Source organism: Homarus americanus, unplaced genomic scaffold, assembly GCF_018991925.1.
Source record: "Homarus americanus isolate GMGI-L3 unplaced genomic scaffold, GMGI_Hamer_2.0 scaffold23110, whole genome shotgun sequence".
Classification (NCBI taxonomy): Eukaryota; Metazoa; Arthropoda; class Malacostraca; order Decapoda; family Nephropidae; genus Homarus; species Homarus americanus.
In genome coordinates, this window is record NW_024752122.1 from 565,549 (window position 1) to 581,935 (window position 16,387).

Consider the following 16,387-nt stretch of genomic DNA (forward strand, 5'->3'; position numbering starts at 1 on the left):
TTTCTGACGAATTCAACGAGTCTACTAATCCCAGTCTGTGCAGACAACTATAGTAAGACCCAGTTATCAGCACAGTGGCATCATTTTTTTTTCACTTCTGGACTTTGTCATTTGTTTGGATAAAAACATCTGGTCCTACCACCAGGTCTCTCTGGACAAAGTTTTCAAGTTTGCGCATGCGCAATGTGACGTGTGACGTAGTAGTGACATCTTCACCACGCTACCTGACTGCAGTGCTGCCAATGTTCCCTATGCCCGCCGTTAAACTTAAGAACATAAGAATGGAGGAAACTGCAGCGAGCCTATTGGCCTGTACTGGGCAGTCCCGTTTACACCCAACCCCTATTGCTCATATGAGCATCCAACCTATGTTTGAAGCAATTCAGCGTATTCGAGTTAATGATGATATTTGGTAACTTGTTCCATTCATCTACTACTCTGTTTCCAAACCAGTGTTTACCTATATCACGCCTAAATCTAAATTTGTCTAATTTAAAACCATTGTTACGAGTTCGCTCCTGGTTGAATAGTTTGAGTACCTTTGTAATGTCCCCTTTGTTTAGCCCTGCCTTCCACTTATACACCTCTATCAGGTCGCCCCTCGCTCTACGTCTCTCAAGGGAGTGCAAATTAAGATGCTTTAACCTGTCTCTATACTCAAGGTTCCTAATGCCCGGGATTAGTCTTGTCATTCTCCTCTGAATTCTTTCCAAGGATTCTATATCCATTCTGTAATACGGTGACCAGAACTGAACTGCGTAATCCAGGTGTGGTCTCACAAGCGCAAGATACAGTTTTAGGATGACCTCGCTAGTCTTGTAACTAACACTCCTTTGTATGAACCCAAGTACTTTATTAGCCTTGTTACGAGCAAAAACACATTGTTTACTTGGCTTGAGGTTCCTACTTATCATTACTCCTAAATCTCTCTCGCAGTCGGATTTCTCTATGGCATCGTTGTTCATCTGGTATCTGGTTTCCCTGTTTACATCTCCTATACTGAGTACTTTACATTTGTCGACGTTGAATTTCATCTGCCATTTTTCAGACCATCGAAAAATTTGTTTAGATCTTCCTGTAGTTTTGCGGAGTCCTCGTCAGATTTGATAACACGTCCTATTTTAGTGTCATCAGCAAATTTACTTATGTTGCTGTCTATGCCGATATCTATGTCGTTTATGTATATAATAAATAATAATGGTCCAAGTACTGAGCCTTGGGGAACTCCACTTGTGACGTTGCTCCAATGGGACTTAGTGCCGTTAATGCTCACTCTCTGTTTCCTGTCCTGTAACCACGCCCTAATCCATTTAAGGATGTCACCTTTGATGCCATGAGCTTCTACCTTTCTAATTAGTCTTTCGTGGGGGACTCTGTCGAAGGCCTTGCTGCAGCTGATCAATGACCCTAGACATATCTTCCTCATTCTTACATTGGATCAGAATGTCATCAGCATAAATGATTACTTGGGACTCACCCTGGAATTTGTAACTAGCTATTCTGTCCATAAGAATATTAAAAAGCATAGGGCTAAGAACGCCACCTTGAGGGGTACCCAACCCTAGACTTTTTTCTTCCGATTCATGACCTTGAAACCAGACACTCACTTTTCTGTTAGTTAAGTAATCTGTAATCCACATCAATAATTTCCCTTTTATACAAGACTTTCTAAGATCACTTCCTTATTTCCCTCATCAAAGGCACTTTTAAGGTCTACAAACAGTCTACAGTTGACATTAGCATTACTAAGACATTTAATCACACAATCTGTAGTGCTTTTACCCTTTAAAAATCCAAACAAATTACTAGACAAGAGACCATCAATTTTATACAATAATCTATTTAATACCATTCACTCCATCACTTAGATAGACAAGATGTTAAGGATATGAGTCTATAACCATTATCACCCTTAGGCACAGGAACAATGAGTGCCATTTTCCATTTCACTGGCAGTCTTCCATTTTCATATGACAAATTAAAGAGATCTAGAATTGGGTTGTCCTCCATACTTATAAGATAATTTATAACATCATAAGGTAGACCATCCCTGCCAGGAGCACTAGACTTCCTTTTCTTTACAGCATTCAGAATTTCATCTTTAATAAAAGGAACACAGGTTTCCTCACTTACTGTACTTTGGATATTCACCAACCTTCGCCTCATAGATCTTGAATTCCTCAAGCAAATCTGAACATTACTTGGAAGACACTCAGCTAGAGTGTGTGCCGCCCGGGGCGCCCCTTGAGTTTGCCGCCCCCTCTCCCCCCGTGCCCCCACAAAAATACATATTGCACAGTGACTCACTCATATATATATATATATATATATATATATATATATATATTAAATAGTTTGTGTACCATTATAATATTACTGTACTTTCACATACTCAAATATAGTATGCTTTAAATTCACACCAAACATACTTAAACTTTATAAGTAACAGTTAAACAAAAAGCAAAAACGACATATAGGATAGGGAAAAAGTAAAAAATTGTAAAAAATTAGGACCATCTTTATTTCTGAAATGAAAACTACAACTTTCTACAGAGTAACTTTTTTTTTGTTGGCAAATTCTTCAATGACATTGTCAAAACTATTTCATCTGTCAATTGTCGCTCTATAGACAGTATGGCAAGATTTCTCAACCGCAAGGTGCTCATAGTAGATCTTAAGTAATTCTTGATCAGTTTTAGTTTCGAAAAACTCCTCTCACAGGTAGCAACACTAACAGCAATTGTGAGGAAAATCCTCAGCATTATTACTATATTTGGAACCGAGTTCCCAAGGTTATACTTTTGAATAAACTGCAAAAGTTCAAGGGGGCCTTCTTTCCACGTCTGTATTCTGTCTTTAATAGTTATAGCAGCAACAGCAACAAAATGCTGAAGTCTTTTTCTCTCAACGAGGAACTCCTCTTTATCAATGTCGCAGCAAAAGTCACATCAATATTTTTTAACCAATACTTTAATATTTCTTACCTTATAGTATTATGTCTTCCAACGAAGTAAATAACTGGATCGAAAACACAAGAGAACTTAAAAGTCGTCTAGCCTCCCCTCGTCTTGTCACGATGGAGACTTGTGCAGAACTGAAGTGAATTGCTTGTAACTGGTGGATTGGTCGGCTGTACATGAACTGATATGACCCGAGACTGCATGGTTTTGCAGCTACTGGAGACGTTAATCCTTCCCTTTGTATCGGCGGCAAGTTAATCCTCGTCGTGTCTGACCTAACACCTGACCCACACCACATGAGCTCACTGGCGTACTTGTTTGAAGTTGTTTCCTTAATCCTCAACAGGTTACAGGTTGTGTGTGTGGCGGGGGGCGCATAGCAAGGGTGTAGCTCATGACGTGGCCGTGATGATGTGGGTCAGGTGTTAGGTCAGACACGACAAGGATTAACTTGCCGCCGATACAAAGGGATGGATTAACGTCTCCAGTAGCTGCAGATATGGGTGATGAGCAGACCCAAAAGTGCCGCCCCCCAAAAGTGCCGCCCGGGGCGGACTGCCCCCCTAGCTACGCTAGTGGTGTAAGACCTTCGCAAAGCACAACTTTTAAAGAACCAGACGTTTTAACTGTATTATGCAGGAAAGACATTTTCCTTCGTATTGTGAAGCACTGACGGCGGAGTTGGAGATGCAAGAGATGTGTCAGAGTTCTTGATGATGTGCGTCTCGGTAAGGTCCCGACCTTTGGTCTCCGAGAGAAGGAGGGAGATGATGGCAGCCACCGTAGACGCCCCAGCAAACAACGCTGACGGAGCCCATGGCGAAACGTCCCCCTGGAGAGAGACAGAGAGAGGGTGTTTAATCATCATGTGAAACAAGTTGAGGGCTGGTCTTCACTTTATCCCAGAACTCAAATATTTGAAAATACCGAAAATAATGCACTACAGGATAAATCAGTCGTCAAAGTGCTTTCTTCATACTTGTGGGTTAGCGACCACAGTCCTCTTATACCAATCCTCCCAGATTTTGCATCTCCCGGGACCTAACTTATAATTTCATTCATATATCCTGTTCACTGCCTTCCCTTAGTACTTCTGATCTCAGTTTTGCCCATTAAGATTTCTACCATTAACGCCTTACCCCTAGCTATATAGTCAAAATATCGTATAGATAATATACAATGTTGGAGAAAGAACACCACCTTGTCTGACTCCCACTGTAAATCTGAACCAACAAGTAAGCTCATTATTTACTAACACTTCAGCCTCCTGTCATCAGTAAAAAAAAAATTAAATGTCAATATATCCTCCTTATTATCTGTTTTTCCAAGATATCACTAAGTTTTTATTTTTGTCAAAAGCTTTAACACAGCCAATATAACAATTATACAAATTTCTTTGGACATCTAAAGCTTTTTCACTCAAAATTCTTAAAGCAAACATAGCCTTTGTGCTCCCTTTCCTTTTCTAAACTCTGTTATGAGTGTATAGAAGGAAGTAGTAAGAGTGAAGGCAAGGGAGATGTTGTGGCACGTAAGACTTGGGAGAGGGATGTGCAGGAGTCATGAATGTGGGTGGGGAATGACTGGGCTGGATGCAAGTAACGAGATGGCTGAGGAGTGGCAAGAAGACCGTGTAAAGGCTGTGTAGTGTGTAAGCTCTTCTAGTCTAGAGATGCCGGAGGAGAAACAAAGGGTTTAATGATGATTATTTTTCATCGTTTGGCTACTAATCAGCTCGCAAGACATTCGGGGTAGTTGTTATGAATTTATTGTCCAGTGTTAGTACAGGAGTAAACTGGAGTAAACTTGCTATAATTGGTAGTGTTACTCTGGATATCGCCCTTCTCACATTGAACCCAGAATACAGCAGGTGAGATTCGTGTGTTATCGCTTTAACACTGATAAATGTTTACACACACACACACAGAGATTAAACACAAGCTTACCATAATGTCATTGATGTAAGGCGACGCGATACTACCGATTCGCCCTATGAAGCTACACTCACCGAGGGCGACGGAGCGACACTCAGTAGGGAAGAGCTCAGCCGTGTAAATATACAAGAGATGGAAGGCTGCAGCGATACCTATCTTCCCTAGGAGAGACAGGAAGATCTTGGCACCTACTGGCGTTTCTGAGGGAATATAACAGTGAAGTGGATTAGTTACCTATAGTTGTGTTAAATGGTAGTTAGTGCGTTAATGACTGTTGCGTAACAATATCATGAACCTATCAGTAAAGACATGAAGAATAAGGTGCACCAAATCTCACACTGATTTACTTTAAATCGATCTACGCATAACCTCTGCATGTGTAAGTCAATTTACCTTTCTCTCAGTTCATACACTAAGCTGAGACATATTATCTCTCATAAACTAACACTTGAAATGTATTGCATTAATATTAATAATATCAAGGTAAGTTAGTAATCAACTGGTGTCTACTTCATATTCCTGTGTTTCATATTACTGATAGTAGGATGGTGTCCCCGAGTGAGGCAACGACTACACAAGGACGACCGTAATCAGACATATTCCTGGCTTGTAAACACAGAGTAGAATACACATCGAGGGCAGGGGTCTGGATACACTTGAACACCATCACAGTGAATGGTGAGGACTGTGTGGGGGTCTGGATACACTTGAACACCATCACAGTGAATGGTGGGGGCTGTGTGGGGTGTAATGATTGTTTATCAGACCATAGCTTACAGCCCAGAGAAGAACAGCACATATAACAGTAAGTAGAAGAGCAGGCGTACACCCACGCAAGTTGACACCCCCTACAGTGAGAGTAGGACCTGACCCAGGAGAGCTGACGGCCACAAAGTACCCGAGTGAATCTGGCTTTATGACCGTGTTACTCAAGAAACTACACCTGGCCAGACACACACTGGTGGTAATAGTTTGGAAGCATTACCGACCGGTGACATGACCACGCACCTGGGCAAACACATTTGTCCAGACCTGACCCAAATAGAGGTCACGGTTCTCACTGCCACGCGATTAGCTTAACCCGGCGATATGACCGTGTTACTCAAGAAGCTAACCTCCAGCCAGAACACCTGTCACCTGACCAGACACACACAGATTAGTGACAGCATCCTCCGGCTTGCCATCTTTCCACCAGATATTAGCTCGGAATATTATTATAACAGGCCGACAGATCTTTCCCAGAGACAGAACTCAGGAGAAGACAGAAGTAACGCTCGTCATTAGTCGAGGTCAGGAGGGAAATTTCCCTTCCCAGCACCGAGCCCCAGGTATCAGAGTCAACCCACAGGAGACACAGTCCAGCACTCTTTTCAGCAGCACCTGCAGACATCCTCCAGCCGCTGGGCCTCTTACGGTGGGAAATGTATCCATTTCATGTTTGTGTCCGACATTCATTGTCTAGTAACGTCAATATATTGATCTATTAATGTGCCCATGCCATTGAGTTATTTAATAAATAGCTGTACTTAGAAGTGATGTTTCGAAGATTTCCCCTACGTTACAATACACAGTTAAATAACTAACTGGCCACACTACCAAACCTTCCTCACTTTACATTCCTACAACTACTGGTTTAGTTTGATCTGACAAAACTTACTATAGGGGTCTGACTACACTTGAATACCATCACAGTAAATGGTGGGGGCTGTGTGGGGGTCTGGATACACTTGAACATCATCACAGACAAACAACCAGATAAACAGGACAGAAAACAGACTTACCATTAACGAATGAGAACATGACGACTGCGTTGATACAGATACACACCGCACACAAGAGATAGAGGGAAGCCAGAGTGCTCCGACGACTAAGGTACACGAGGCTCCCCCACACTATCAGGTAGGACGGGACTTCCATAAGCCCGCCCAGGAGCAGGTACAGGTAAGGGTCCGCGCTGAGGATACCCGGACAACTGTACGTTTATCTTCTATAGCTTTCTAAGGTTAGATAATTTAGTGTTGTGGAGTTAATTTGCCTATACTACGGGCATTAAACATAAATAGATACTGATCAATGTGGTTTTTGTTGACAAGATGGTGGAAAGATGACATTGTGGCATTACTGGACATTAAGAAGAGTTTGGCAAGATAACACATTTATAGTATTTGTTAATGGTTTGCTTTATGAAATTAAGTAAAGCAACTTATAATTATTTTTTTTGTATAAACGTTTTAGTATCACTCGAGAAAACACCATCAATATAAACGAAGACTTCTAGACATAAGCCAGGTCCTCCTCACCTCAAGTTGGTAGCGCTGAGAGCCAACCCATAGTACACCATGGACGCGACGAACCAACATACAACCAGGATGAGCATCCTCCTCCTCAGCTCCTTCTCCGTCAGGGTGAAGAACAACTTCTTCACCGTCGTCAGCACCTTCATGGTGACGGTCATTGTCGCCTCACCTTCATCCTTGTGACACATCTGGAAGTTGGTGATAAAATGAGACAGTTTTGTTTGTTCGTTTTGTTTACGAGGTAGTGGAACGACTCTGTTTATGTGTGTTTCTGTACCGTCGCCAATAATGTAACGAAGATTATCTCCGCCACATGTGCACTAAATCTAATATTTTTATCTATGGAGTCACGTTTCCCCAGAAAATGACTCCAAAGATGACACTGACACCACATCTGTCGCTTATGGGGCATCACTTTTTTTAATGTAGTCACCACATGTAAATGAATATATCTATTCGTTACAATCTGAAACTGCAGTGACATGAGGAGGTTATTGTAAGGAGTTATAGATGCACGGACGCGTTAGCTATTCTGTCTGCGCAGACGCTACCACCTCGATCAGGCGTTCGCGGCGTTTGCAGAGGGCAGAGGCGCCTGAATAGCTAACAATCAATCAGCGAGTTTCTCCCACTGAAAATATGCGAATCATGGCCGCTTATGGAGAATATTTTGATTAATATTGAAGAGTTGGGGGTACGTAAGGCAATAAAAAACTGTGATATAATAATAAAAATAATTCTATATACGGTAGTATATTGGATAGGACCTAAAACAAAGCATATGGCGTGAAAGATTTGAAAAGGATTGCGCCTAGATAAAGCCAGTCTTGGTTTGGCCCATTTTTAAGTGGGCGCTGTCAGATTTCATTAGCCGTTGGTGACTATGGTGTAACATTGATAATTACTCAAATATGAATATCATTAATATCATTACCCATAAGATACTTTTAATAAGGATGAGAAAGTTAACTACAGTTTGGTAAGTGCAAAAAAAAAAGACTTAAACGAACCTGAAATTCGCCATAATGCGTGTGTAAATATGCGAACACCTAGCCGCCAGAGAAGTGCACAGCTGTTCACTGGATGCTACGTGTGGTTTCATAATCCTGGAGAAATGACCTTTTTTGTCTTAATCTTATTTATTATTGACTGATTGACTTTTTTCCTTTTTTGTCTTTCTTTCCATAATTTTCTATATATTTTCTTCACTATTTCTTTCCGTATTGTGTCCAAATAACAGTTCTCCTAATTTTATTGTTTTCTGAAGACTGTGTTGTACAACAGTTATTCCCAAGACGCGGTACAATGTCGTATTTTTTAATGACAGTCCGGGAATGCTAACGCGTTAGCTATTCCGTGCATCTTAAATCGCTTTACAATAAAAGCCTATACTGAATGGTTACCTCTTCTAAGTCTATATCCTAGTCACCTGGTCCCTGATGCGGCTGATGGCATCCATGAGAGCGTGTCTAGGAGGTAAAGTTTTCTTGTTGACCTTAGCAGCCTGGGTGAGGACCTCTACAGCTTCGAGATCGCGGTTTTGAAGAATTAGCCAACGGGGTGACTCTGGCAGCAGCCTGAGGGAAAACAACACAGTGAGATTATGTAACGAGAGAGAGAGAGAGAGAGACAATTAAACGGTACGTCTGTTATCCCCCTCACCAATAAAGCGTGGTCATGAAAAGCGACAAATTGCTGAAGATATCAACAGATTAGAACGGTCTTTGCTACCAATCTTTACTGAAGGCCAGTTACCAGTGAGGTAAGACAACAGGCAGTTGACAGAGTTTACGTGCCAGCTGTCTGTACCACAACAACAACACCGGTGCGTGAACATCAACAAAGTCTTACATAAAGTTATCATGGATGACGGTATAGTTCCGCCACTGTACCCACCTGATATTACCTCAGACTACATACCCGAGTTACATTTGACACAAACCTGACATACTTAACCAGAAGATGAGAACTTTTGTATCATAACATTCATAAGACGTAAAATCTCTCACCAGAATTCAAGGAGCATGACTACATTGGGTAGGTTGAGGGCCGCCTGGAGCCACTGCCAATCCCTCACCAGGTAGGCGACACCAGGGAGTACAAAGTATCCTGCAGCCCACATCATCAGAAACAACCCACCGAACGTTGACCGTGTTGAAGATGAGCTGACCTCCATCACTGTAAATGATCATAATGGTAAACAAATTCAATACTAATAAATTTTTCCACCTGAGAAGAAGTTGTAAAGAAGATAACAAGTGAAAAAAGGAAATGTTAAGCAGCTGTGGTGTTAACTCTTAATCAATTATTCGGTCGTGTACGGTAACTGTACGAATTAGATCAATAACATCTGAACTTAGCCACACATTTCTGCTGCCGTCTTTAGGATCTGAAAAATAATTATTGTTGAACGCTCGCTGACTAGAACGGCTGGAGTAGGGAGGAGGTTCTTTTTATTGTCAGCAAAACTCAGTTCCTATTAGAAATATCGCTATTTTGAACTCGCACAGTCGAACTGAAACACCAATATATGTCACTGGTTTTAGAATGTATAAAATCACACTATCACACTGTACACTGAACGAAAGACTGCAATTTCTAAAATACTATATTCTAAGTTATGATATACTCTGGCACTTTTGGACAGACAATAATCTATGGTGAAATCAGAAGACAAGGTATTATTTCTGGATGCCTCTTTATAGTGAGTATTATGAGAGGAATTGTAAGGTTGACAATAGCTCCTGGGGTGAAAATCGGCGTAAATTAAAACAGTATCAATTGTACTACTCATGAGAAGTATATATATATATATATATATATATATATATATATATATATATATATATATATATATATATATATATATATATATATATATATATATATATAACAATATCAGACAAATACATTGGTAGTAGTCCGTATGTCCACTACACATTACAGTGGGTGAGGGACTCTGGCTCTAGTGTGTTAGACGATCACTATACTGTAAGTTAAACTCAGCAGTCTGGCTAAAGCTTTTCTTTATAAAAAATATATATAAAATCATCTGTTTATTGTTTCAAATAAGGGGTGATGTCGAATTGTGCTTTTTTATTTTATATCAGCGTCAACTTTCACTGACTTTGATTTTGAGGTCCCATTACTTGATCGTAAGATAAACACAAAATCAGTAAGTTTTTTCTTTAGCTTCACCTTTGGAGTGCCTGATGGAAAATAGTACAACAGATATAAATATGCTCATGGGATGGTGATGAGCATGAATAACTGAACCTATCAGTATCAAGAGTTTATACACGTATGTGAATATTATACTAGTTGATGGAAAACTTCGTGCAATAAAGAATAGGAAGAAAGACAATGAAGACCAAAATAATAATCACCAGAGCAAAACATAAGGTGTTTATCATCTGTCTACTGTGCTCACAAATGAGGAAGTTGCCGAGGTAGACGGCAAACCCAGTGATGGAAAGGGCGAGCCTGAAGGCGATGAAGACGTAGGGGGTGGGTGAGAGAAGACCCAGGAACCCCAGGGCGACGTTGACCACCAGACATCCCAGCACCACCGGACGACGACCACACCTGCGGGTTAAATTTGGTGGTATACTAGAGAGTGTGACATAGGGTGAGGTGGAGGGTTGTTGAGGTGTAAAAAAAGTGGGGTTATGGTAGGGGTTAGGTGTGAGGGTAGAGAGGTGTTGGCCTGTAAGGAAAGTGAGGTTTTGATAGAGTTCTGGGTGAAAGGGTGTAAAGAAAATGGGCTTATGGTAGGGTGTAGGCGGGTGTGGGTAAAGGGGTAGTGAGTGGGTTATAGCCCTTTTTGTCACTTATCCACAGAAAGTTGGCCTTGACCGGACCTCAGTATGAGATTGCAAGTCTACTCTCGTGGCGGGTGGGGGGATGAGTGCGTCAACCCAGAAGAACAGTCAAGAAATTAACCTCACATAATTTACCACCAAGCTTGACCCTCATCACTGTAAGGTTACCCCCTAGGAGACCAACACTGATCACCTACAGGTTAGAGCAGCTTAAAGTTACCAAGGAGCCAAAGAACACTCGTAGAACACTCACTTTATGGCCTGGTCTAACACACAAATCTCTGGTAACTCGACGTTTGAAAAAAAAATTGTTTGGTCAATGGTAAAACAATTCATTTTGAAGATCCATCAATTTTCCGTGGAGTGAGGTGTGGAGTCAGGTTCCCTGGAATATTCGGCTACTATGATCGATAACCCACCCCCCCCCCCAAAAAAAAGAAAAAAATCAGGACGGTATTCATTGGCAACTCATATGGCTGAAAAAAAACATTGTGCAAGAGAAGTGATCTCAGACATGGCCAGACAAAAGAGGTTAAGGTTTATAGGCCGGCCAACAGTAAGCCAGACCTAGACCAAGTTCCGTTACTTAACATTTGAAAACGAACCAAATCAAATCATATCCTTGACGTTACACAGTAAGGGTCAGTAGATACTCACAGGTACAGGAATCACCAATAATACACACACACACACACACACACACTAGGGGTCAGAAGAGACACTCACTGGTCCATGAGACAGCCAGACACGAAGGAGCTGAGGAGTAAGCCCAGTTGGGTGGCTGCCTGGATGGTGGAGTAGAGGGCGCGTCGTTCACACACCAAGTCCCACTGAACACAACAACCCGTTGTTGTTACTGCACCTCATAAACATTATCAAAACAATTGGAAAACAAAGAAAAATATATAAATTTAAACTGAAGTTACCTAAATATAGGAGAAAAAACTACTAAACAATTGTGATAGAATTTAAAAAATATATTAAAATTATTTCCATTTTTTTCACGTGATGGAGAGACTTATAGTGAGGGTATAAAAGGTAATAGTCTGGTTTTATTTTCAAAAGAGAATTGCAATTACCATAAACGAATGGATTAATGAATGTGCTGCCTAATAGTTTAGGCAGTATGTTTGAGGAAAATATGTAGTGAATGCAATGTTGGCTTTGATAAGTCTTATCATCATACTTAAATAGTTATAGCAGTTATATGCTGGAATCACTGGTCGTCTTAGTCAGCCGTGAGTAATATCGACACTAAGTAGAGTATGAGCTGACCTTAGTAACAACAGTTGACCTGTACTGGGTATGGTTAAAGTCTCTCTCGTGGCAGGCGACGATATCAGACGACCCTCGGGAGACGACCTCGAAGCTGGTGTTGATGGAAGCCTCGTAGCCGAGCGTGGCCGCTACTGTGTAGTTGTAGTCGTACATCTGGCAGCCTGAGTACCTCCCTGTCTCGTTACTGTGCGTAAATTGTTTATTATAACCTGATTATAGGTGTTTACTGGACTTGTTAATTTGCATTCATTAAAGAGCAGCAGAGTAGGTAAAGGTACAGGTGCTTATCTCAGTACAGCTACAAGTACTGTACTGCAGTATGTGTTACCTGTACAAGGGCAACAGGTGTGAGATACAGCAGAATGTGTCATTAGTACAGAAACAACATGTGTGAAATACATTATATGTTACTGGTACAAGACAACAGATACAAGATATAGTAATATGTGTCACTAGTCCAAAGGCAATAGGTGTGAGATACACCATTAAGATATACCTGTAGGGAATGGCGAAACTAAGCACCTGTTGTTGGGTCCAGTTAGCCTCCACCAGGGGCTGTATGTGACACCAGTGGTCAGGAGTCGCTCCCAGGAATTGATACGACAGAACTGTGAACGCCAGGCAGAAGCCACCTGTGTCAAGGCGGTTTTGTATATGAGTTGTGTTAGACTGCAAATATAATTGTCAAAAACTTTAACATAGCTTCAAACTACGAACTGATTACTGTAAACTGTTCATGCACAATGTTACGAGATCCCGAGTTTCTCCTCTATTTATGACTGAGTATATTGGACGCCATTTGTATCTCCACATACATCAGTAATAACAATAAACATTCCTTTGAGGTCAATAAATAAATGACTTAAGGCCGATTCTTTTATTTCTCATACCTAAAATGGCTCTTTTCCCTGTCACTATTATCAGCAACACCAATATATTGAATTCTCACACTGAGTATAGAATATGTATCGTAATATATTGTCTTAGCTTTGAAGTGTGAGTCATATTGTAGGTAAATCTTGAGAATCGATCGTTAGCGTTAGAGAGCACCAATACAATGGAGAAAAGAGTAAAAAAAATGCAAGATTAAAAAGTGAAAAAACCCAAAAACATTACAGTTAAGAAAGAAATAACAGATGGGGAAGAAGCAGGTGAACACTAGTCAATCTCACGGAGGAGGTAGTGATGGCAATTCCGTTTACAGGAGTTATAGCGGACGTATTGTACTCTCGGTAAAAACAGCATCTTTATCTTTACAATTCTTGTTTTTTATAAAGGTCTATGAGGCATACTGTTATTCATCAACCATATTGCAACGAAACTGACTTTATATTCTGAATGAAATAACTAAATTAGGCCTACCCTAATAGGTAGCATATGTGTCACAATCACGCCTACCAACCCTAGCGAGACAAGAGGATTGTTCACTTCCAAGTTTATCGGACGGCCCCTGAAAGATACCCCCTTTACCGAGTGTACAGTCTGTCAAGTGGGAACTGCGACAAAATTTTTTGGTGTATGAAGACACGTGGAAGCCCATCCCTGCACCGAAACATTTTATCGCAGCTTCCACTTGGCTGACTGTACGTTTGCCCGATCTTGTTGGTCTTTAGTTGCTGTAAGGCTAGATGGAGACTTAACAGTACTAACTTAAACTACTCAGGAAGAAGATAAGAAAGTTCCATGGTCCCCAAGTTCCAGCCATTTCCACGAGGTCATCAAAGCTGGTCACCGGCGGCATCTGCTCTCCCTCCTGGTCACCTACATGTTCTTGTTTGTCTATATCCTTCTGCTGTTCTTGTTGCCCCACCTTGACCTTATTGCTTCTTGGCCCACCAGGTGACTCCTCCATGATACACCTTTACACTGTAACATGAAACGAAGAGAAGTTAAGGAATTTTCTACAGTGAGGATCGTGTGATACTGATTTATTATTATTATTATTATTATTATTATTATTATTATAAACTTTTGTATATTTTTTCTAACAATGATCAATTAAGTGAAGTTATATTTTGAACAATCAGAATTGGTAGGAAGTGTACAATGCGGTCTGATATAAACACATTAATTTTTCATTATGATAATTAGTTATTATTGCCGTTGGTATTTTGTGGACACTGAAGTATGGAGGAGAACTCAAGGTAGAGTTTGTATGTCAGTGAAAAATATATTTACAGAGTGAACAATAACTGAATAATTAATGTACTCACCACATATGACACACAGTATACCACACACTGTAAATCACGCCGTGCACTACACACTATGCAGTGTAACCACGGTACGTGAATTATACACTGCACCGCAAATCAAATATGGCAGTCCAAACATACAGTGCACCACATGCTGCGCACCATACACCATATATGACACACCATACTCCACACTGTGCAACACATACTATGCATCACACAGTACATCACATATCAAACATTAGTGTGTACCACATATCGAGCACTACATAGTCAGTGCGCCACATATCGAGCACTATACATAATACTACATATAGTGTGCTACTTATGGAATACCAAGCACCACAGTAAACAACCACACACTATACACTTCATGCACCGAGACCAATATGTTAAAATAAACACTTTTCACCACACGTGCTCCAGTTACTATTGATAGCCTCACCGCTGTTTATCTGCACACACAGTACTGTACAACAAACTCTCAACACCTCACACGTTCCACCACGCAAGTACACCATTCATAACACACACCATGAGCCAGACTGTGATTCCCTCACCTTCTGCCTCACAAAAGTATCCCAGTGCAAATCTAACTCGTTCTACCACTGAAATGTACTAAACCGTGACCTCCTTATGTTCAACCGCAGTGCTCGCACTTCATGCACCACACATCATGCACTGCACACATTGTGAACAACTTGCGTTTCACATACGCGGTGTACCTATCACTGTTCACCACACACTGAGGGAGTACTCTGGCACCCACGCACTACGCGACACAAATTTCGTCCACTGCCAGAATCTACACCCCCAAATATTTCGGCGAGACTCTGATCAGCTGATGTGCGTGTGGTCGAGGGTGAGGGAAGTGTATGCGTGTGGTGGGGGGTGAGGGAAGTGTATGAGTGTGATGGGAGGGTGAGGGAAGTGTATGCGTGTGGTGGGGAGGGTGAGGGAAGTGTATGGGTGTGGTGGGGAGGGTGAGGGAAGTGTATGGGTGTGGTGGGGAGGGTGAGGGAAGTGTATGGCTGTATGGGTGTGGTGGGGAGGGTGAGGGAAGTATATGCGTGTGGTGGGGAGGGTGAGGGAAGTATATGCGTGTGGTGGGGGGGGTGAAGGTGATGTCGTCTTTTGTACGGTAGTGGAGAGAATGAGCGCAAACTTAGTCACACATCCCATAATATCTGAGAGTCGGTCCTGCTCGCCAAGGAATACCTGTTTACGTTATCTTGACCTGAGTTCCCGGGAATATGATTGATCTCTGTCATCTGTTGCAAGGGAAGACCTTCATAGATACAACATGACAATCTGAATAAATAATTCTTAAGTCTTCAGCAGTAAGTATGGTGAAACACATGCACATAAATGAACACGGACGTGAAATAACATCTATATAGAGATTCTAAGTGGCAAGATCAATGTTGCATCCTCGTGTAGTAAACAAACAATTGGTCATTTATACATGGCATAGTTTGACCTGCACCTAAACCGACTAAAAACAAAAATTCAAGGATTTCAAGATCCTGATTGACGTGTGAAATTTCATAGCTACAGGTAAAATGGTTTTGAGTTACTGATTAAGAAACATGTACAGGAACAAGAATGGGGACTAGGGTCAATAAACTAAAAAAAATTTTAAATTAAAATTACTTTAAAATAGTTAAGAAAACTAATATTGTATTGTGATGTCGTACAGTGAAGTAAGAGGTTCACTGGCCAACTTAAACAAGTTGTTGGAATAACTAAGGTAGGCAGTGGGCGGGGGGGTGCACACGGACTTAGTGTGTAGCGACACGGTCGGTCAGGATTCTCTGAAACAAAATGTTTTTTTTCTCTATTCTTGTATCATCTGCCTTTAATTATGTTTCAATTATGAAAGAAGAGGTCTGGGATATTTAC

At 41.1% G+C, this 16,387-nt stretch overlaps 1 protein-coding gene across 5 annotated transcripts; it reads right to left on the reverse strand.

Annotated features, from left to right (window-relative positions):
• Positions 1-3,497: 3,497 nt before the first annotated feature.
• LOC121854951 (organic cation transporter protein-like) lies at positions 3,498-15,424 on the reverse strand. Of its 5 annotated transcripts, none has more exons than XM_042349764.1 (12): positions 15,211-15,424; positions 13,941-14,156; positions 12,787-12,922; positions 12,288-12,474; positions 11,739-11,842; positions 10,622-10,776; positions 9,201-9,369; positions 8,621-8,768; positions 7,195-7,379; positions 6,676-6,848; positions 4,907-5,094; positions 3,498-3,792 (listed from the first exon to the last, which is right to left on the reverse strand). In XM_042349764.1, exons 2-12 carry the CDS (start codon positions 14,140-14,142, stop codon positions 3,592-3,594), a joined length of 1,848 nt encoding a protein of 615 aa, XP_042205698.1. In that variant the 5' UTR covers positions 14,143-14,156; positions 15,211-15,424; the 3' UTR covers positions 3,498-3,591. The 5 variants fall into 5 exon arrangements, with proteins under 5 accessions (XP_042205698.1, XP_042205694.1, XP_042205696.1 ...); XM_042349760.1 differs by having other exon boundaries at positions 15,202-15,424; XM_042349762.1 differs by having other exon boundaries at positions 15,191-15,424.
• Between the last annotated feature and the right edge of the window lie 963 nt (positions 15,425-16,387).